This window comes from Geotrypetes seraphini, chromosome 17 (genome assembly GCF_902459505.1).
Source record: "Geotrypetes seraphini chromosome 17, aGeoSer1.1, whole genome shotgun sequence".
Classification (NCBI taxonomy): Eukaryota; Metazoa; Chordata; class Amphibia; order Gymnophiona; family Dermophiidae; genus Geotrypetes; species Geotrypetes seraphini.
The window spans coordinates 5,847,230-5,870,762 of NC_047100.1; the positions used below are offsets into that span (position 1 = coordinate 5,847,230).

Consider the following 23,533-nt stretch of genomic DNA (forward strand, 5'->3'; position numbering starts at 1 on the left):
ACTCTACAGACAATAATACTAACACAAATTATCTACCTACCGGTACTTGCCTGCTTGTTGCTTTGCTTAAATGCAGGACAGAACTGCATGCTACATGCCATCAGTAGGTAGCACAAACACAATTCCTGCACTATCTGTCGATGTTGTACCACAGTGCCACACATTAAAATAATCTGATCCCTGAACATCACCCCCACCCAAATCCTCAGCAATTACCAGGGGTTTCCAATGGGTCTGGAGCAAACCTGCAGAGGCTCCCGATTCATTGTCAGCCCAAGTTTAAAATGGCAGCTGACACCTGGTGGTAGTTTCATATTACTACAGCTGGTGGTGGTGGGGGGGGGGGCGTGTGTGTTATGGCCTATGCTGCGAGATATAAGCAGTACTTACATACACAGCAAAGGTATGTATGGGCCTTGCTCTAAGAACTTATAAAACAAATAAAGAGGAGATTTGGAGTTCAATTTATTATGAAAAATTGTTTAAAACATGGGTATGAACAGGAAAATGGAGCAGCTTTTTGAATAAGGTCAGGCAGGAAATGTGACACACTAAAGCGTATTCTACACATGTAGTGCAACACGGTGGAAAGAATGATGTCTAGAAGTGGCAGTGGTGGCTGAGCTAAAGAGCTGGGGGCAAAGTTTAAGAAACAGGAACAGTAAGCGCATCTTCTGTTGGCTATAATGGTGCAATGCACCAGCAGAAAAAGCACAAGACAGAATTCAGGTTAGAGAAACATATATAGGAGCCAGATCAGGCCAGAAGCTAAAATGCAGTTTTCAACATATAACTGAAGGCTAAAGTGGTTTAAAGATTACAGTGGCATAAGCTGCTGCATATTCTGGGCCAACAGAAAAGAAAATGTACTGTAATTGGGTTAAAAAAAGGACAATAGACTACAGTACTCACAGTTACTAGTTTATTTTTACATTTTGGTCTCAAACTTTAAAAAGAAAAAATTAAGAGGGCTTTGCTTCATACAGGTACTCAAATCATTCTCTATTTTAATGCTGGATGCAATGCAAACTTTGAACTGTACAATTATAAAAGTTTTACATTCATCACCAAACAGTAGAAAACTTGGTTTTATCCCCCAAATAAAAATAGGGAAATTAAGACAGGGGTTTCAGTATTTCACCCTTTTTAGTAAAGAAAACAAAACCATAATTCAGATTAACTTTATGATGGACCTTTTGTTACTAAGGAAAAAAAGTGAGAGTAAACAATGGACTTCCAGCAAGAAGAGAAAGACCCCAAGGTGTATCCAAAACAGTTTATTACGTCGTCACACGATGACAAAACCAAACACAGAAATCTTCAAAACAATGAAAAGTATAATTCCAGACCTTTTCTTATAACAATTAAAGAACTGAAAAGGAGGAAAAAAGATAAAAATCTAACTCAAATTTTTCAAAAATTCTTTCCCATGAAAGATGGATCAAATGCTGCCCTCTCCCCCCTTCCCAAGGGGGGAAAAAAGTTAATAGTTGAAAGACAGTGGAACATTTTTGGCTCGGTGTGTGCAAACGTATGGACTTTAATCTCATGAGCCCTTGTAAACACAATGCTGTAATTACAAAGCATCCAGAATGTTGTCAATCTTAGAGATCAGCTCTTGGCGTTTGTTTGAGTGGAGCTTTTCATTTTCAATGTAGTTATCCTTCTTCAGCTTTCCAGCCACCAGACGCTCAGCCTCCAGAGAGGACTTCAAAACCAGCTCCTTTACTTGCACATCCAGTTTCTGAATCTCACCCACCTTTTGATATTTTAGCAAAAGAAAACAAAACCATCAGATATACAAAGAATACCCACCCATCCGCAATACAGTAAAGTAAGAAAACCTCCAAGATGCTTTGGAAGACAATGGGATCACCAGATCCATGTGATAAAGAGATTTAAAAAAGACCAGACATTGAAATGTCATATTTTAGCACAAAGCCTCACAGCTAGAGAGAGTCTAAAAGCCTAGAAGAGCAATTCTTGGTTCTCAGGTTTTTGGAATGTTCAGAATGCAAATACATGAGATACCCTCTTTACCTAAATCCCCTGCCCATGACCAATGGATTGCAAAGAAATGTACAGTGGTGCCTCGCATAACGGACGCCTCGTACAGCGAACGCTGCGCATAACGAACTTTTTGTCTTGCTCCCTATAACGAACTTCGTTTCACACAACGAAGTCGCCCGAGGGGCCCGGGGGGGGGGGCGGAACTACTCTCACCGCTTCCTAATGTGAGCCGGGAACAGCAGCACCCTCCTGTCTGAATGCAGTGTTCCATCATCTCCCTCCACCTTACCTTAAAAACCGAGTTTTCCGGCTTTCTTTTTCGGCCAGCCACACACTTTCAAAGAGCAGCACATGCGCGCATGCTCTGTTGTTCAATCTTCTCCTCTGACGCAACCGGAAACCGGAAGTTGCAGGAGAGAGAACATTGATCAACTCCAGCAGCTGCGCGTGCACAGCTTTTTGAGATCGTGCGGCTGGGTGAGGGAGAAGGCTGGCAGGCTCTGCATGTGAGGTGAGGTGGAGGGAGGGAAATGTAGGGCTGCAGAACGAATTATTTTGTTTTACAGGTATTCTTATGGGACAACAGGGCTGCAGAACGAATTATTTTGTTTTACAGATATTCTTATGGGAAAACGCGTTTCACACAACGAACGTTTCACATAACAAACTTGCTCCTGGAACGGATTAAGTTCGTTGTGTGAGGCACCACTGTATATTGGTACTAGATCCTTGGTACGTGTTGCGTTAGGATAAAAACTTGTATTGAAAAATCTTGCACTGTAACTGGCAAATTTAACCTGTAAAATGTATATTAATAATATACGATTCCTAGTATGTGTTGAATTAGGATAAAAATGTGTTATCAGAAAAAAAAAACCCAACAACCAACTTGTATTGCTAACCTGTAACCCTTTCTGAGCTCTTTGGGGAGAATGGGATATTAAACGAAAGAACTGAACAAATCTCTCTCTCTCATGTGGATTATTCCAAAACCCGAACTAGCTGGGTGTGCCTATGGGTCTGGGATAACTATTTAAGAACATTAGATCCCATAGATTAACCCTTTATTTGGTATTGTGTCTTCTATGGCTCTTATGAGAAATCTGCATCTCCAAATGCTAAACATCGTTACGTAAAGTAGCCATTTCACCATCTGCCAATTAAAGGACTAAGTACAAGAAAGAATATCTTCCTGAAACAGAGAGAAGTTGTCTTCTGCAATTTCCTTCATGCTTCAAAGTTGATACCTAGGACTTCATATTTGGAATATTGTTTTCAAGTAAATGAATGACTCCTTACTTTATCACTCATGTCAGATCCTTCAGCTTTCAGCTTGGACTGCAAAGAAGAGATCTCATTTGTAAGGGTCTTGTGCTCCGTTTCCAAATTCTTTTTGCCACTGTTCAGAGTAGAAATGTCTCTTAGCTGTTTGTATTTATTTACTGCTTCATCAAAATGGCGGTACAGACCCAGTCTCCTGTTGACTAGCGTCAGAACTTGCTCTGTGATGCAGGCAACCTTCATCCGGGCTTCAGCAGCTGGGTCCTACAGGCGAGAAGATTTTAAAAAGGAAGACAACTTAGTGGTAGAAGCTGCCGTTTGATCTGTCAACTGATTCTGCTGCACATGGAACGCTCACATTGTTACAAGGAAACCACAAAACACTTCCTCCTCTGACTGGTGAAATGGATTCGGCTTAAAGAAGAGAGGAAATTGAAATCTTAGCCTCACCTTAGTGATGGAGAAGTCCAATCTTACATACAGAATCACTGTGAAGAACAGAATGTAAAAAGCTCCAACTACCAGAAGGGGCTCCTGGAGCATCAATATCTTATTGAAAGTATAATGCACCTGGAAAAGAAGGTATTCAAGAAAAAAATCAGAAGTGAAAGCCTGCCAGTGACTCAAAGAAAAGGCTGAAAAAAATAGTGCAGGTCCACTATAAAACCTCACAAACAGCAGGTCATGCTAGACTTAGTGGAGGTGGCCTGTCAGATTTCTAAATGTGCTAGAAATGTACTTCAAAACCAGACATTTGTCTATGTAAATCCTTAGTTCAAGCAGAATAAAATGGCAGTGGTTTTCTTCCTCAATGATGTAAATGTGAATTTTGCATTTGAAACTACTGAATTTGTAAGCCTGGAATGTTTTCTTATTTATAATCTGAACAAATCATTTTCTCTCTTAGAAGCAATTACAAAGAGAACCAATGGAAAAGTGTGAGGTATACATTGTGCTCCTCTCAATGTTCAGGATCCAAGGCCTCCCATCCCTCCTAAGTACCAGTTAAATTTCTGAGCCTGCCAGGACAGATAGGGAAAATACCCGATTACTATTCAATGAATTGTAAACCACTCTGGGTGCATATTTTCATGAAAAGGCACTTAATAAATCCTCATCCATACATAAACTCAGAAATCATAATTACAAAATAACACTCTCGAGAATGATCTTGTACAAATACGAATTGTACACCATACACTTCCCCCACCACCATGAGGTTCGTTTCCAAGAGCTCGATTTCTATTTTAACATTTAAAATACTGGCCTTTTCCAAATTCAAGCTCAGGGTGTATTATATTCAGGTGCACAAATTATTTCCCTGCCAATCTAAATTGCACATGAGGCAATGGAAGGTGAAGTCATAAGGGGGTGCTGAAAAGTTCTCAGCCCAACCAACTTCCTACATTCCGAGTGTTATTTTGCCACTGTAGCTGAAAAGAGTGTTACTTTATGTTGCAAGTGCCGAATCATGGTTCAATCAGTGATCTTAAACAATGTCAACGAAGAGTGTGACTTCCTGCAGAAGAAATCTCCAAAGGAAATCCATGAATGCATGATGCCAACATTGGGTGATTAATGCCCATCATGCTCCACAGCGAAGAAGTGGTGTGCAAACTCTCAATGTGAAGATTTCAAGACCAAAGATGCAGCAAAATCAGCTTCTGAAACTATTTAGCATGTCTATGACCTGATTTTGGCAGATCAGCGAATATCGGCTAAAACAACTGCCGAGACATTACAGATATCCAGGGAATGTGTTGGATATAATCCACGAACAGCTGGGTATGCAGAAGCTATCAGCCAAGTGGGTGCCCAAACGACGTCGAATGGATCCTTCCAAGTTGATTTTGCAGCATTTTCAGCAAGCTGGCACCAATTTTGGGGGCTCAGCTAGTTACTGTTGATGAAACATGGTTAAAATACTATAATCCTGAGACAAAACAACAGTCCACGCAATGGTGGCACTCAGGCTCTCCAAAGTCAAGGCAGCAGAAAGGTCATGGCCACAGTGTTTTGGGATCAGAACGGTGTTGTAATGACTCACTACCTTCCAAGGGGCCAGAGTATTACTGTAACTTGCTGTGCCGATTAAAGGAGGCATTGAAAGGTCTATATAGCTCCATTCATTCATTCTGTTTCAGTGGGGATTTCACTTGATCTAATATAAAAGAGTTTGAAAGGGCAACAATTTTCCGAGCGATTCTGAGGCGACTGCAGCAGCGGAGCAGTATTTCAGTGACTAGATATCAAAGTATTTTATTGGAAGGGTTACAGAAAATGTGCCACGTGTGTTGAACTTAGGGTTGAATATGTGGAATAACTTGTAAGTTTCATGGCTCCATGTCATTCCCTTCTTGGTTGTGTTGAGAACTTCTCAGTACCCCTTTATACTTGCCAAAGATCATGTGGAACATCAGTGGGAGGAGCAAAATGTAAACCTTTTCTCTCTTTGGTTTGGCATCTGTTTCTCTAACCCTTCAGACACTTACGAGTTTGAATTTTTGTGGCCCTCACAACCTATTATTTTGCTCTGACTTCAAGAGCCATTTGCCACCTCAAGCAATTAGCCAGCCTGTCAAGCACAGAGGAACAATGAGGTTGTGCCAGGAAAAATCTGAAGGTCTGTCTTATGAAACACAGACTGGAAATTTGGGGGGGGAGGGGGAAGAATGAGAAACCCACCACAATGTCCTGAATATGCTGCTCCACCAGGTTGCTCTTATGTGCAACGATTACAGGACGCCCAAATGTATCCAGGTACGTATAATGCAACTCATCCTGGGCTCGATCAATATTATAAGGGCTGTCTACGTGGATATTCCTAGGAGACAGAATTACATTCACAGCTTCTTTAAAAGCTAAATAATATGCTCCAGTCTGGAATACAAGTTCTCCAACCATTGACGTAGTAAGGGGGGAGGGTCTGCCACGGGCACCATCTTGGTGGGGGCACCAGCACCTATCCTTCTCTCAGCCCCCCCCCCCCCCCACTACCTCTTTAAGGTTCCTGGCCTGAGCAGGAACCCTAACCTGCTGCTCACATCAGCTTTCTCAGATGTCACTTCCTGTGCCCGCGCCTAGGATGTGATGTCAGAGGAAGCGTTAACCCTGGTGCATTGGGGTTGCTTCTCATGTCAGGAATGTTAAAGAGGTACGAGGGGACAGGGAAGGAGTGCCTCTCACCCTCACTACACCACTGCCTCCCACCTTTAACAAGTGATCACAACTTGTAGCGGTGGCAATATTGAGAAACCAACAACTAATTTACTTACTTGGCTCCCTCTGGTAGGATGATCTTAACTGTTAGAGAATCTACAAGCTGTTCATCAAAAACGTGGTCAATAAACCTCATCTTCAAGGCATACTGATCACCTGGGAAAATCAAGCAGTGTTAGAAGGATCCCAAAGCAACAATTCCTGAGAACGAGACAACTACAGGCACTGGGTTTGGAACTTCAGAGTAAGAATGGCACAAACTAGCTCTTTGATTCAACTTTCTGCAACTCATAACAATACAAAATTCAAAAAGAAAGCAATGCAAGGAAAAGCAAAAGCCTCAAGGGGTGAATGCAGCAATAAAAAAAGGTCCAAGATATAAAAGTCACGTCAATAATCATACTGTCATAACAGAGCTGCATTTCAGCACAAAGGCCTATATCTAACAATGAATAAAGATGAGAAGAGAATGTGTGACAAGGTAAAGATGATAGCGTTTCTCACACATGATGACAGGAGTCATACTGTACAGCATATACTGGCAATATCTAAAACTTTTAGGGGTTACAGATTCTGAAAGCTTTGCATGACATTTGCATTTCCTATGGTTGAAATTTTAAATCCAATTACAGCTGATCAAATTCCCCAGTAAAGGGATACAAGAACATTTGCTCTTGTGGCATTAAACATTTCGTCCAGACCACAGACAAAACTCTTACCAAGGTTGTAAAGGTACTCATAGCTTGGCAGGTTGTAACCGACAATGTAATGAGTCTTCCAACCCCCAAAGAGTGGGAATCGAGGGCGAATTTCCATTTCTACTGAGTCATCCAATACAAGCAGGTGGCTGGTAGAAATATTTCCAATTTCATCTCTGTAATATACATCTTGGGCAGCTGCAGGCAGAATGGTCTGTGAGGATGGAGGATGGTGATTACTTCAAAGCATCGCAGTATGCAGTGAAATACAGCACTTCCTTGCTCTGGGCAAATAACTACCAGAAAAGCTATAAGGCAATTTAACAGGTTGAGTTTAAAAGGAAACAAAACAATTTATCTTTGTTATTAGAACTCAGTAGAGGTGGTAGAAGCTGAACTGTAGAAGTATTCAAGCACAAAGAAAGGAAAAGGGGGCTGAAAATTGATATATTGTCTTTCTGTGGTTTACGTATTACAGGCAGTCCTTGAGTTACAGACGCCCGGCTTAAGTACGCGTTTGCAGCTCATGTGATTTCCAGTGGCCTAGACCCAGGAATGACGCATGGCCACATTAAGAACTGTGTGTGGTTGTGCATGCTGTTCCTTAGAGGAACACTTGTAGGGTCAGTTTGCCCTTTTGTCAGCAGCAAGAATCTTAAAATCTACAAGTTCTGAGTTACATACAAATACGATTTAAGAACACTTTAAAAAATGTAACTTGTTCTTAACCCGGGGACTGCCTGAACTCGTTTTGTACCTGGGACAATGGAGAGTCCCAACGAGCTGCAGTGGGAACTAAATCTAGTTCTCCTGGTTTTCAGGTCACTGAACTAACCGTTAGGCTACAAGCCAATAAACAGAGTAGGGCATCCAGTAACAACTCGTTATTACCCAGTAGGATGAGAATATCTATCTAAAATAAAAAGAAGGCTATAGACTCTGGGGTCCATATTCAGCAGCCCTTATCTAGGTAGAACAGCTCTTAACAGGAAAAATCCTGCTGACCAGGTCTAAACCTGAATTTTCTAAGGCATTATGCAGACTTTATAAAGGCGGTTAATAAATCCCAATAAAAAATAAATAACTTACCCCCCCCCTTTCATAAAACCTTAGAGTGGATTTTAGTGCCGGCCATGGTGGTAACAGCTCCGACGCTCATAGAATTCCTACGAGCGTTGGAGCTGTTGCCGCTTCAGCTGGCGCTAAAAACCGCAACCCGCTCTACTCTAACACCTCTGGACATGTCCAGAAATCCTCTTCTGTAATCCGCCTTAAACCGCAAAGTAATGGTGGAATATAAATCACTAATGTATGTAATAATATTGCCTCGGGTAGTCCCAGGGCAGACTGGAAGCTATTAGGTGAGCAAAAATGGTAACTGTTTGGATAAAATCAGGACAGAAAAAGGGCTGCTGACTATCTAGGTCTAAAAAGCCCAGAGAGGCTGGGGCTGAGTATCAGGGGGTTAATTTACTAAGACAATCAAGCCTCAAACGAACTAATGACATCAAGACACACTACGCCTGTACTGATGAAGCCCAGCAAAGCAAAGTGAGCAACACAATGACCCCAGTTCTACATTTTTGTTAACAGAAGGATTTTTGGTTTGTTTTTTTTTAAATATATAAGACAAAAAGCATATTTTTAGAGTTTATAAATTGCTATGCAACATACTCAGGATTTTTAGGAACCTTTAACAAAGCATATGTGGCAATAATAAAAAGCAATTGTGTTCCATCTAGATAATTTTCTTTAAAGGAAAACAAAGTATCAATGTAAACCTCACCATGTGATACACCAATGTTTAAGATACTACTACGAATTATTTCTATAGCGCTACCAGACGCACGCAGCGCTGCACAGAGTCACAAAGAATAAGAAAATAGTCCCTGCTTGAAAGAGCTTACAATCTAGACAAACAGGATGTCGTGGATACAGTTAAGGGGAAGGGTTAATCTGTTGGCTGGGTTGGAGGGCAGAGGGGACTACAGGACAATCAAGCCATTGTGACTACTGAGGAGGTTGGCTCTTATTGGTGGAATGAGGTATTATGACATCACAATCTCAGATCTGCTTCCCAAAGACTGAAACTCTTCACACTCCTACTATAAATTATTTCTATGACGCTACCAGAAGCACGCAGCGCTGCACGGAGTCACAAAGAATAAAAAAACAGTCCCTGCTCGAAAGAGCTTACAATCTAGAGAAACAGGATGTCATGGATCCAGTCAAGGGGAACGGTCAATCAGCGGGCTGGGTTGGAGGGCAGAGGAGTAGGGTTAAGGATTGAAAGCTATATTAAAAAGGTGGGTTTTCAATCTGCTTTTAAACAAAGGAAGGGAAGGGGCTTGACGGACAAATTCAGGTCATTTATTCCAGCCATAGGGACTAGAGTATAAAGCCCAAGAGAATGACACGGTGACAGAAATTATCACCGTCTCCATGGATAACTGTGGGAAGCCGTCCCTTGTCTTTCTTTAGTGTCTATCTCAACCTCAGTCTTTCTACACCAGCATTCTTCAATGCAAAGCTTGAGGGTCAGGTTGACTCATAGGCACTGGTGGAATGAGGCATTATGATATCACAATCTCAGCTCTGGAATCTTGCTACTATCTTGGTTTCTGCCAGGTACTTTTGACCTGGATTGGCCACTGTTGGAAACAGGATGCTAGATTTGATGGACCTTCAGTTTGTCCCAGTACCGCAGAAAACCATCCCGTGTCATTCTTTAGTGTTTATTTCAACCTCAGTTCTTCTACATCATCATTCTTCAATTCAAGGCTCAAGGGCCATACTCCAATTCTTCCCTCTCTCCTTAAAGAATGACACGGGGATGGTTTCCCACAGTTATCCACAGGGACGGTGACAAATTCTGTCACCGTGTCATTCTCTAATTAGACTGAAATACAAAGGTATTTTCCGACCACAATTTTTAGATTAGACATAAAGTTTATTTAAACAAAAACTGACGGCATCACAAAAGGACAGATAGTTTATGAAATGAAGCCAAAATACACATTGCCCAGTATCAAAGGCCATTTCAGCCACCAAGGTAGAAATACACTTTGCCTGGTGACTGAAAATGCCTTTGCAAAGTATGTCTCATTATAAATCAACAATGCAAGAACAAAACACACTTAACACGAAGACTTAAAAAGAAAACAACTTCTTTCTGGACTGGAGGATTGGCCTAGAGTTCAGAACTCCTGAGGTTGTAGGTTCAATCCTCGTTCCACTCCTTGTGTCCCTGGGCAAATCACTTAACACTTCATTACCCCAGGTACCATAGTAAGATTATGAGCCAGCTGGGAAAAACACTTAAGAATGTAAACCGCTTTGAATAGAAGCGGTATATAAGAAATGTAAATAAATAAATATACCTTAAAAGATTTGACAGAGGATATCCCACTATCGGGCTGTCTTTGGTAGTCATATCTTGAAAAGGGGCCTTTAAGAACAGCTCCAGTATGTTTCAAGTCTACAGTCTCTTCCACAGCAATGTTACCCCAGTGAGAGACCTCAATAACACGAACCATGCTGGCGATAGTCAGGAACGGACTGTTATTTTCAAAGTGCACTTTGAGCATGTCCTGATCAGGGAAAAAGAATTAATCTGGAATCAAGAACTGAAGAAAAGTACAGTAAACTTAAGCCATGTTGTCCTGTCCCCCCCCCAAAAAAAAAAAAAAACTTGTACATCTTTAAATAAGTAAGGTTGATGTGCTAATGGTGTACATCAACATTTGTACATCTTACTCTTTAAGTCACTTTAAAGAACAATAATTTATACAATTTAAATAACACAACACTACACTACATATAGTGCAAAAAGTGCTCAATGGGTGCGAGGACATCATAGCACTCCTGTGGGCGTCTGCTTTTGCGGTTCTTCCCTGCTTGTGTAGCCTCCTATTAGTTCCCCCTTCCTGACGAGGAAAAAATGAAACCCGGGTCGAAGGGTTAAAGCACTGGGAAGCTATTTTTGCACCATTTTGTTTGTCTTGGTTTATTTTTTTCATGAGTTGTGAGTGTGTTGCCATGGTGCAGCATTTTGAGTGACCGCCGGATTTGACAGCTGGTGATATGATTGATTTCTGGCGGTCCAGGATAAAAAAAGTGCTATGATGGTCCTGTTACCTCTGCTCGCACCTAACAAGCATGGTCTGAGCACTTTTTGCACTATATTTAGTGTTGTGTTATTTAAATTGTATAAATTACTGTTCTAATGATTTAAAGAGTAAGGCCATTTTTCTGAGTTACGGAAGTCTAAACCTTAGTATCTCCCAATTTTTTCCAAAGTTACATCTAATATTAACCACATGCAATAGCAACTGTGGTTATAAAAGTATATTGTAGATTTAACACACCTAAATTTTTGAGAAAGACTAAACATATTATCACTAATCTCTAGAACAGCTAGAAAATTCCAAGAGACATTCACCTGACTGAAAGGTTCAATGTCTTTAAAAGGTCCATATTCTATCATATCTTCTGCCCTGGAAGGGTTACCAAGCTTGGTGTAACTCTCTACATTTCGGGATGCAAGCTTAACACGAGTCGTTTGAGTCTTGGTTAGGTACGGCGAGTAGAAGTAATGATTTCCCTCAAATACGACAAACTGCTTTTCAGCCTGCGTGATGTGTGTGGGGTATGGTTGCAGCACGTGAGTAAAAACAGCATCTATGATGACTTTTGTTCTAGTACCAGGAGCAAGTGAGGAAGAGAACATCGCTGTGAAAAACCTTCCACTAAAAGAGAGAAACATGGAAAACAACAGTGAAATGATCATTTACAATCTCACCGATCAACAAGTACCAATTTTCACGCTGCCAGCTACATAAACGATACTTGAGACATTAGCAAAGAATGAACCCAAAGAAAGTTTTGGAACGACTGGTAAATACTTTATTTCAAATATTTTTCTAATGCATCATATAAACACATCTGCATCTTTCAATATTGTTTAAACATATACTGTAAAGAGAAATAAAATGATACCTTTTTCAATACACTAACTTTCGGGCCCTTTTACTAGAAGTTAAAAAAGTCCCTTAATATATTTTTGACTAGATTTCAAAAGCAATACCTCCAACTTTTGCTCAGAAATGAGTAAAAATTGACAAATATCAGACTATATAAGTATCTCTCACTTCCACTTTGGAGCATCGGGCTTCAGCGCCAGGTTGATGCTCTTAAGCCTGCAAAGACTTCCCCCCTAGACTCTCCTGCCTCCATAAGGGATACCTTTGAAATCAGTGGTGGTCTACGGTGGGGGCTCTTCAGGCAGGCACAAGACCCACTCGCTCCTGCCCAACCCAGCACCTTAGGAAAATGATTCAAGACTAACTCAGGGAACCATTTTCCTAAAGGTGCCAGGCTGGGCTGGGGAGTGGGTCTTGAAGACACCCCCCTAGACCACTGAATTTTAAATGTGATGGGTTCAGCAGGGTTCTTGAAGCTCAGGGAGGGAAGAACCCTGCTTTACATTATTTTCTTGCCCTGAGATCCCGCAGGGAATCAAGGTGCAGTTAGAGGAGGAGAAACCTTCACTGTACCTTAATGAATTTCCTCTTAAACACAGTAACAACCAACCAGACCTGCCCATTAAATGTTCGTTTTTAATTTAGTTATGTTGGAAGTAACTTTACTAGAACACCTAAAAGTTAACAGGTTAAATTTTATTTATTTTACATACAAAGACCTATCAGTGCTCTTTGGTTCTAAGCCAGTGTTATTACTTGACATCCAGGTTTAAATTTACCACTTACTAAATTTAAGGGCAGATTTATCTTTAATCAGACCTTTTCTTGGAAACCAATGCAATCTTACCTTTTGCCTTTAATTTTTGCTTCCCGTACTTCTAAACCACCACCTTCTTCCTCCTCACCTTTTACCTGTTTGAAAAACATTGCACATTACAAATTATACAATCCCATTGGTTGCTTAATCAGTCATCCCCTTAAAAAGTGTGCAAATCTTGTGATCCATCCCTTGGACTCTAATCCGAAATACTGCAGTGCACTGATTATAAATGAATAAAGCGTTTCCATAATTTCTCAAATGAGAACACTTGTACAGCTATTAGTTTTAACACATATTTGTATTCCCAATTTAAATTAATTTAGAATATTTTATTTTAGAATCCAGTGGATTTGAGAATATACAACTAGCAGATGATGTTTCTACTGCGGGCTGGCGAGGTAAATGCTCCGACGCTCACACAATTCATATCAGCGTCGGAGCACTTACCTCACCAGCCTGCGGTAGAAACTTCTACTGCCGTTTAAGCAAAGGATGCCCTAAGAGAAGAAATGAGGCACAATTTTACGGCATCTTTTACAAAGCCGCACTAGGTTACAAACATTAATAAAGCTCAGAAACTATTAAATCTTACATAACTGTGTTTTCATAATTACAACAACGACTTGCAAGTTTCACTATGAAAAGTGCTTTGCATAAGGTAACAGTGCTTTAGCTGCAATATTTATCATGTTTTCTGGTGGAAGTAAGAAAGGCATGAATGGCTAAAGAAAAAAAAATGCCAACAGCTCAGGGAAAGTACAGTTAGCTTACTTTTTGCTCTCTCTTAAGACATTACATAAAAATAGCCTTCCTGGGTCAGACCAATGGTCCATCAAGCCCAGTAGCCCATTCTGATGGTGGCCAATCCAGGTCCCTAGTACCTGGCCAAAACCCAAAGAGTAGCAACATTCCATACAGAATCTCAATGAATAGCAAGATTCTGGAGTCCCAGAGAGTAACAAGATTCTAGAATTCCAAGGAGTATCAACGTTCCATGCTACCGATCCAGGGCAAGCAGTGGCTTCCCCCGTGTCTTTCTCAATAACAGACTATGGACTTTTCCTCCAGGAACTTGTCCAAACCTTTCTTAAAACCAGCTACTGCTATCCGCTCTTACCACAACCTCTGGCAACGCATTCCAGAGCTTAACTATTCCCTGCAATTTCGTCCATTGTCCCCTAGTCTTTGTAACAAGAAGTTGTAAAGGTACTGCAGATGAAGGGGGAGATTTGAACCCATGACTTCTGCCACTGAGCAAGATCAATTGAGCAGCAAAGGCTCCCCGGCTGCCAGAGGCCTTTCCTTTCCCGCTGCTGCAGTGTCACCCGCAAGAGACGCCCCGCCCCGTGATAGGCTGCAGACTCACCCCGAGGTAGGCCAGCTGGGCCTCGAGCGCCGGCTCCAGCGCGAGCACGAAGAAGGGGGCGGCGTCCGGGCCCGCGTTGGACAGCAGCACCTCGGCCGTCACTTTGGCCAGGTGCGTGCTGAGGTCCAGCGTCCGCTTCACGTCCTCGTTCACCAGCTCCTGGGCCCGGCTCAGGCACGCCAGGGCGGCCAAGCAGAGAAGCAGGCGGGTGCGGGCGCGCGCCATGGCCGCGAGGCTGGCGGATGGAGGCGGATCGACAGCGCCGGAGCCTGCGCACTCCGTCTCTGCTGACGCTTCACTCGGACGGCGGCGCCCTGAGCGCTCAGGACCCCGAGAGCCATGACAACCGGGGCTGCCCACTGCGAAAAGCAGAGCTGCCTCTTCCGGTGCCTGATTGCAAAACAAATACTACTGTACTGCGCTGTCCCTCCAAACGCAGAAGAGACAGTCCCTGCTCGAAAGATGTGTAAGCGGTGCAGAGGTTTCTAGCGCGGGCCAGCGAGGTCAGTGCTCCGCTGCTCACGTGAATTCGATGAGCGCTGGAGCATTTACTGTGCTGGTCCGCGCTAAAATCCTGGTGCCCAAAGTGACGTCTATCACAAATGAAGGTCCAGGAGACCGAAAAGAACAAAAAAAACCCACCCACAAATACATAGCAAAATAAAATAGATAAAAAAGCTGAAACTGATGGGGGGAAATCTATGTAGAATAATAATATCGCCAAAAGCCAGTGAATGGGAATAGGCTTTTAAGACAAAGATCCCGTATTTCAATTATAGTGTCGCCATCTGGTGGAAACGGTAAAAATAGACTGAATGTGAATAGGTGGCAAAAAGGAAAAAATCCACTATTTCAAATACAATGGCGCCATCTGGTGGAAACGGTAAAAATAGACTGAATGTGAATAGGTGGCAAAAAAGAAAAAATCCAATATTTCAAATACTCCAAGTTTATTCCAAGTTTATTAGGTATTTTTGATTTATCGCCTATTCAAAATTCAAGGCGATGTACAAATAAAATAGTTGGTAACACATTTGCAATTATTAAATTAAACAAACAATTATCTAAAATACAAACAACACATATTACATTACATTTAAAGGTAATTTAAATAGTTTACAGTGAAACATAAGGAAAAAATTATTTAATGGTTACATTCGATAATACAATCACTAATTCGAATTTAAAATATTTAATTAAATTTAGGGAAAAAACAATAGGAAGGGGGACAAATTGACCTTTTAAGTTATGGATGCGGAAAGAAAAAAGGAAAAATTAGTTATTGAAGGCGTCAATATATAGAAAACTTTTAAGTTCTGACTTAAATTTTGTTAAATTTTTTTCCTGTCTTAGGTACAATGGAAGATTGTTCCAAGATTGAGGGGCTGTTATGGAAAAAATAGTATTACGCCTTGTGTTAATAACTTTTAGCGAGGGAATAGCCAAAAGTTGCTGGTCTTGAGATCTAAGAGATCTAGAGGTAGTATAGGGTATTAAAAGTCTAAATATAAAGGCAGGAGTTTTGTGTTGTATAGCTTTGAAAATGAGTAAACATTGTTTAAATACTATTCTATGTGCTACTGGGAGCCAGTGGGCTTTCTTAAGTAGGGGTGTGACATGATCAAATTTTTTAGCCTTATAGATTAATTTAATAGCGGCGTTCTGGATTATTTGTAATCGTTTAATTTCTTTCTGTGACAAGCCTGTAAATAGTGCATTACAGTAGTCTAATTTAGACACTACAAGTGAATGAATTAAGATATTCAATGATTTTGAACATAAAAATTTTGATATCGATCGTATCTGACGAAGTCTATAAAAAGTAGATCTTACGACTAGACTAGATCGTGAAAAGACAGTTTATTATCAAAGGTAACGCCAAGTATTCTAACATTATTAGTCATTTTTAACGAAATGCCTTTAATAGTTATAGCAGAAGAAAGTGTTTCACCATCTTTCCAGGGAAAGAACATAAGATTTGATTTTTGAATGTTTAAAGCGAGTCTATTGGTTTCAAGCCAGTCATAAATTTGATGTAATTTCTCATTTATTGATATTATTTCTTGCGGGTTTTTGGTGTTAATACAATGGCGCCATCTGGTGGAAACGGTAAAAATAGACTGAATATGAATAGGTGGCAAAAAGGAAAAAATCCACTATTTCGAATACAATGGCGCCATCTGGTGGAAACGGTAAAAATAGACTGAATATGAATAGGTGGCAAAAAGGAAAAAATCCACTATTTCGAATACAATGGCGCCATCTGGTGGAAACGGTAAAAATAGACAAGGAATGTGAATGGCTTTTAAGTCAAAGATCCAGTATTTTTTTTTTTTTTTCCGCCATCTGGTAGAAACCATCAGAAAGGACAACGAATGGGTGAATTGATTGGAATGGTCAATCGTGCAGCACTAGTATGCATTGATTCATTCACAGATCCACATACTAATAAAGGTTTGAATATACATCATTCATTCGATTGCAATGCCTATGAAGTTGTTTACATCATAATTTGTCGATGTGATAAACTATTGTATCCAAACTGCTATGGCAGTTTTTAGCGCGGTGAACCAGTCCGTTCGTTGCCTTTTTTTTAACTGTTTCCACTAGATAGTGGCATTGCCGCATTATTTGAACTATCATTTGCAGCCTCTTCACATTCAGGCCAAAAAAAAAATATGTAGTAGGCGCCTGTAGGCGCACAGGGCGGATCCACTAGTGGTTCCTTCCTGGGCACCGATATATGCGCCTATTACATTATTTTTTTTGGCCTGCTATCGCAGTTTTTAGCGCGGGGACCCAGTCCATTCAGTCATTTTTTACCGTTTCCACCAGATGGCGCCACTATAATTGAAATACTGGATCTTTGACTTAAAAGCCTATTCATTTTTACTGCCTTTTTTTTACCGTTTCCACCAGATGGCGCCACTATAATTGAAATACTGAATCTTTGACTTAAAAGCCTATTCATTTTTACTGCCTTTTTTTTTTTTTACCAGGACAGGGTTGGGAACCAGTGGTCTAGAGCAGTGGTTCCCAACCCTGTCCTGGAGGACCACCAGGCCAATCGGGTTTTCAGGCTTGTCCTAATGAATATGCATGGAGCAGATTTGCATGCCTCTCACTTCCATTATATGCAAATCTCTCTCATGCATATTCATTAGGGCTATCCTGAAAACCCGACTGGCTTGGTGGTCCTCCAGGACAGGGTTGGGAACCACTGGTCTACTAAGGGATAAAAGGTGGGGGCGGGGCAGGGCAGGGGCACGAGGGGGGTGGTCGTTGCCTCTTTTTTCACCCTAAGTCCATTGAGGAATCTAAAGCTTGTTCTAAGGATTTCTTGTACTAGTGCCTGGCCCTGGTGGATTGACCTGACAAGTTTAGTTGATTTAAGATATCACAGCATTTTAATGATGATTTTGTTTTCTATAGGAAGAGTTTTTCTTTGAATTGCAATTTGAAATATTTTTTTTAGTCTTTGTATTTTGATGGAGAAAATAAACCTGAACTAGCTTTATTTTCTGAGTGCCTGGTTCCAACTTATGTTAGGACAAAATCAAGCCATCAAACGGACAATGACTGCTCTTGAGGGCAAAATCTTCAGCAGCGAAGCGAACGACGCCCAGAAAGCCAAAGATGGCGGCCGACGGACGGAGGGGTGACGTCAAGACGCCCGGAGGCGCTAGGCCAGGCGTGCGATGACGTCAGGGTCTCGTGACGGCCACTTCCGTCGGCGAGAGCGCAGGGTTCCCTGTAGAGGAAGTGGAAGCCGAGCGTCGGTCCATAAAGCGAGAAGCGGAGCCACGGGCGGCAGCTGCAGGTGGCCGTGAGGCGGCTAGGCGAAGGAGCGAGCGGGCGTCGCGTGGAGCCGTTGCCTCGGGTGAGTCCTCGGGCCCCTCGGGGCGGGCTAACGGCTCGGGCGCGCGCTGCCGCCGGCGTCGCGGGGCAACAGGGCAGCGGCCTACGTGGAGCGCGAGCGCGTTGCGGCCCTTTGACCCCCCTGCGGCCTGCGCTGAGATGGGGGAAGGCCGCAGTTGACGGGGTTTATTTACAGGAGAACAAATCCGGGTTTCACTCGGCTGCTTTCTCTATTTGAAGGAGCAGCGGCTCCTCTTTTCTTCTCTTTATTGCGGGCTACGACTCTATACAGTATGACTTAGTCAAAACTGTGGCTCTGATTGTTGGGCGGGGGGGGATTTGACTGGCTGGATCAGCCATTAGATCAGTGGGGGGGGGAATTTGACTGGCTGGATCAGCCATTAGATCAGTGGGGGGAATTTGACTGGCTGGATCAGCCATTAGATCAGTGGGGTGGGGGGAGGGATTTGACTGGCTGGATCAGCCATTAGATCAGTGGGGTGGGGGGAGGGGATTTGACTGGCTGGATCAGCGGGGGAGGGGATTTGACTGGCTGGATCAGCTGTGAAGGGGGGATTTGACTGGCTGGATCAGCTGTGAGGGGGGGATTTGACTGGCTGGATTAGTCGTTAAATCAGTGAGGGGGGGATTTGACTGGCTGGATCAGCCATTAGATCAGCGAGGGGGGATTTGACTGGCTGGATCAGCCATTAGATCAGTGGGGGGGGGAATTTGACTGGCTGGATCAGCCATTAGATCAGGGGGGGGGAATTTGACTGACTGGATCAGCCATTAGATCAGTGGGGTGGGGGAGGGATTTGACTGGCTGGATCAGCCATTAGATCAGTGGGGTGGGGGGAGGGATTTGACTGGCTGGATCAGCCATTAGATCAGTGGGGTGGGGGGAGGGGATTTGACTGGCTGGATCAGCGGGGGAGGGGATTTGACTGGCTGGATCAGCTGTGAAGGGGGGATTTGACTGGCTGGATCAGCTGTGAGGGGGGGATTTGACTGGCTGGATTAGTCGTTAAATCAGTGAGGGGGGGATTTGACTGGCTGGATCAGCCATTAGATCAGCGAGGGGGGATTTGACTGGCTGGATCAGCCATTAGATCAGCGGGGGGGGAATTTGACTGGCTGGATCAGCCATTAGATCAGTGGGGGGGGGGGGAATTTGACTGGCTGGGTCAGCCATTAGATCAGTGGGGTGGGGGGAGGGATTTGACTGGCTGGATCAGCCATTAGATCAGTGGGGTGGGGGGAGGGATTTGACTGGCTGGATCAGCCATTAGATCAGTGGGGTGGGGGGGGAGGGGATTTGACTGGCTGGATCAGTGGGGGAGGGGATTTGACTGGCTGGATCAGCTGTGAGGTGGGGATTTGACTGGCTGGATTAGTCGTTAAATCAGTGAGGGGGGGATTTGACTGGCTGGATAGGCTGTTAGATCAAGGGTGGGCAATTCCGGTCCTTGAGGGCCAGAATCCAGTCGGGTTTTCAGGATTTTCCCCAATGGATATGTATTGAAAATAGTGAATGCAAATAGATCTCATGCATATTCATTGGGGAAAAATCCTGAAAACCTGACTGGATTCCGGCCCTCAAAGACCAGAGTTGCCCACCCCTGCATTAGATGCTCCTTTTTGAGTATGTTTTTTTTCACTATAATTTACTAATCTTTTAATGCTATTTAAACCTATTTTGTAAGTTATTTCATAATAAGAACATAAGCATCGTCTCTGCCGAGTCGGACTATAGGTCCATCGTGCGCAGCAGTCTGCTCCCGCGGTGGCCCCCCAGGTCAATGACCACCTGTAAGTGATCTTTTACTTAAACATTTTGCCTTGTATAGTATACATCTAGTTATACCCATGTAATGCTCAAAGCAGAATGCCCACTTTTTACAGGCAAACTTTTCCAGCAGGGTCTGAGCTGCCATAGCCTTACTTTCCTGTCAGTGCCCAAGCACTGATGGCTGAGGCACTGACAGCATAATAAAAAGTGAAAGCTTAGCACAGACCTCCCCAACATGTACCTACAGAGCATCTCACCCAAAAAAGATCACAAATGCCTCACCTCCCCAAAACACACATGGTGGTCTAGTGGACTGGATCAGGTCAGATACTCCCCCCCCCCCTCAATGTTGCTCCCTCTACCAGGTTGTATGGACCTTGATCCCCATACCTTTTTGTTGAAGATCAGGAGGGATGCCCGCTCCTTCCTACATCAGGGCCTGTGGCCCTGCCCGGTACATCCTGGGATGTACTGGGAGAGGTCTAAATACCATATAAGGTGAAAAACTCCTTATATGATAAGGTTGGGGGAGGTCACTGAGCTGACCCAGCCCATTAAACCAGCAGGTGTTTTTAGTGGTCTTTTGGATTTGTGCAGAGGAGAGAGAGGAGTTGAAGATAACCCTGACAAGCTGACAAGACAGGGAGGATAAGTGTTATCCATAGAAATAGAGAGAGAATGAGGGAAGAGGAGGGTTTAGGTGGACAGATAAGCTCAGACCTGGCCATGTTCAGTTTTAAATAGAACAATCTGTTTAAATTTATCACAGCTACTGTTTTTAAGGTGATTCAGCACACCACTTACTAAAGGCAGAAACATAGCATTGCATAAAACTAGCTAATACACTATACAGCAGGAGTCTCAAAGTCCCTGCTTGAGGGCTGCAATCCAGTCGGGTTTTCAGGATTTCCCCAATGAATATGCATGAGATCTATGTGCATGCACTGCTTTCAATGCATATTCATTGGGGAAATCCTGAAACCCCGACTGGATTGCGGCCCTCAAGGAGGGACTTTGAGATCCCTGCTATACAGAAACATTCTATTAAATTAAAAAATACTAAGGCCAACCTTTTTAGCAGTAATACAAATTAGAAGTAGTTTATAAATACTAAAATAAAATAGCTAAAGTTACAGAAAGATGAAAATCCTCATGTTAAAGACAAACCCGCTCATCAAAGGCCAAATAATCCTTAGTGATATGAACTTTTTGTTCTATTTTAATCTTCCCTCATGTATGTATTTGGATTTGGTTCATGCCTTTTTCAGCTTGTGTGTGTTTATATATACAGTATATATATAGCTTGCATATATATATATATATATATATATATATATATATATATATATATATACAGTCAAACCTCGGTTTGCGAGTAACTCGGTTTGCAAGACGAGCAAAATGTGTCTCGCAAACTGAGTGTTGACTTGATTTACGAGCACCCCCCGATAACCGGCATCGCTCACCCCGCTCACAAAGGCCTCCCCCGCTCGAATCGGCAACCCCCTCCCCCGCGAGAACAGGAACCCCCCGCCCGACCAACTTTATCTCACCCCCCCCTTTGGCACCGGCACGCAGCCCACAAATGCCAGTGCCGCTTGAAGATCTTCTTCCTTGTCTCTGCCAGCTTTGAGCATGCATCTGCGCATGCTCAAGCCCTTCTAATTCTCCCTCTCGGAGCCAGTGTAGTTTGAGGTATTGGGGTGTCACTTCTGTCATATTTATTTGCTGAGAAAATGTCTGGCTGCTACATTTTGAATGGTTTGTAGTTTGTCGTTGGGATAGTACCAGTGACTGAACAAAGCTCTGAAAATTTTTCTTTGTCAAAACATTGCTGAATTTGTCTGTGTTCTCAGTGTTGTGAATATTTTCTTGGTTAATGTTAGTATTTTGTGCTTCCCAGCCTAATATAATTTCTAGGATTTTCAGTTCTGATTCCGGTTTCAGAGAGGTGTTGTGTAGTGTTATTTGTGTGTCTTCATGGGTGATTCAGGAAGGGTTTATTAGTAAATAAGCTCTCTTCCATCATTGAGAGGAATCGAGTTCATTAATAAAATTTCACACTCCTTTCCATACTTACTATCTGCGATATGGAATGGACTACCTTCTCAATTTAATCATGTTTATCTCGTCAGATCTTTCCCAAAAACCTTAAAAATTACTGTTTCATCGCTTTTTAGGCAATGACGCCAATGACTGTTAATGGATCTTTGTGATCTAATTATGAAACCAAATCGAGATCCTATTTTTAGGAGATTATTTGGTATATAAGATTACAAATTAGATTAGATTTTTTTTTCTTTTCAGTTTTTCATGTCAGCCCCTCCCTCTATTGCTGTGGAGCAACTCACTGTCCAAACAAACCAAGGAGGCTTCCAGATGTGCAGCGAATCCTGTTCAAATGGGGCTCTGGAGCAGACTTCTGGTGACTGCACCCATTCTTTTGAGGGTTCATCACAAAAAACAGATTCCCTCTCTGATGTCATGTTTTGAGCTCCATCAAATGTATGGACATTGGCATTAACAAACACCCAACAACCACTGTTGGATGTATGCAAGCTTCTGCTTCAGTGGAATTGAATTGCTTTGGTACCAACTGAAGAGGGAGCTGTTCTCCACTGCAGAAGTGGAGGAGTTAAAGTCTTAGCGACACCTTTCTGCAGATTCACGGTTAATGGGAATCAACAACTAAAGTATGGTCTCCTGTGTATACAGGCAGTCCCCGGGTTAAGAACGAGTTCTGTTTTTTTAAACCATTCTTAAGTTGAATTTGTATGTAACTTGGATCCTGTACAGCAGTGTTCTTCAGGTCCATGGTGCAATCAACGCTGCGTCTTCGGGCCAGCTCCCTGAGTGCTGCAGTGCACAAAGCTGTGGGAAAAGGGTCCTACGCGCGCCCTGCGCTTGAACCAGAAGCCTTCTCTCTGACATCACAATGTCAGAAGGAAGGCTTCCAGATGAGGCGCGGGATGCGCTGCCCACAGCTTTGTGCACTGCAGCACTCAGGGAGCTGGCCCGGAGACGCCATGTTGATTGCACCATGGACCGGCACGAAGATAACACCAGGGGGCAGGCCAGAAAGCAAGGCACAGCATGGAGGGAGAGAGACAACGGTAGGGGGAATGCTTTTATTTTTTTATTTAGTGATTGATTTGTCTGTTCAGGAAGAAATGCATTTGTTTCTTTTCTTTTGGGGTTGTACTGCTTGCAGAGTCTTGCATCTTAGGGTTTGTTTGTAAATATTAGTACTTTTAGGTTTTGGTCCTGCGTTTGCATGGGGTTATCTGTTTTCTGGTAGGAATGAATGTTGAAAAGCATACAGTGTGCTTTGTGTATTTTAATTTTGTGGTTAACCATTATGTGTTGTTAATACGATTATATTGTGTGTATACATGAAAAATGAATGGAAAAAATGGTGCTACAATTAGTACTATTATGGGGGCGGGGTCCGGGGCGGAGATGGGCACGACTTAGCCCAGTGTTCTTCAACTGCCGGTCCACAAAATA

At 42.7% G+C, this 23,533-nt stretch overlaps 2 protein-coding genes across 2 annotated transcripts in view; one reads left to right on the top strand and one right to left on the bottom strand.

Moving 5' to 3' along the window:
- Nucleotides 1-908: 908 nt before the first annotated feature.
- RPN1 (ribophorin I) lies at nucleotides 909-14,678 on the bottom strand. The gene is made up of 10 exons (XM_033926434.1): nucleotides 14,377-14,678; nucleotides 13,038-13,102; nucleotides 11,650-11,956; nucleotides 10,589-10,798; nucleotides 7,230-7,422; nucleotides 6,567-6,666; nucleotides 5,977-6,115; nucleotides 3,742-3,861; nucleotides 3,310-3,555; nucleotides 909-1,759 (listed from the first exon to the last, which is right to left on the bottom strand). The coding sequence occupies exons 1-10, from the start codon at nucleotides 14,599-14,601 to the stop codon at nucleotides 1,577-1,579; spliced, it is 1,788 nt and encodes a 595-aa protein (XP_033782325.1). The 5' UTR covers nucleotides 14,602-14,678; the 3' UTR covers nucleotides 909-1,576.
- Nucleotides 14,679-18,083: 3,405 nt separating this feature from the next.
- Nucleotides 18,084-23,533, top strand: part of RAB7A (RAB7A, member RAS oncogene family) — a 30,902-nt gene continuing 25,452 nt past the window's right edge. The window contains exon 1 of the mRNA XM_033925982.1: nucleotides 18,084-18,256. The gene's annotated coding sequence lies outside the window, so the exon portion shown is untranslated. The remainder of the gene's footprint in view (nucleotides 18,257-23,533) is intronic.

Bases quoted from the DNA above. Each gene is read 5' to 3' on its own strand.
- RPN1 (XM_033926434.1), bottom strand. From the start codon at position 14,601: ATGGCGCGCGCCCGCACCCGCCTGCTTCTCTGCTTGGCCGCCCTGGCG. The intron at 6,116-6,566 runs GTAAGTAAATTA...TCTGTCTCCTAG, and splicing joins ATCCTACCAGAGGGAGCCAA to GAATATCCACGTAGACAGCC. The intron at 3,556-3,741 runs GTGAGGCTAAGA...TCTCGCCTGTAG, and splicing joins TGGACTTCTCCATCACTAAG to GACCCAGCTGCTGAAGCCCG.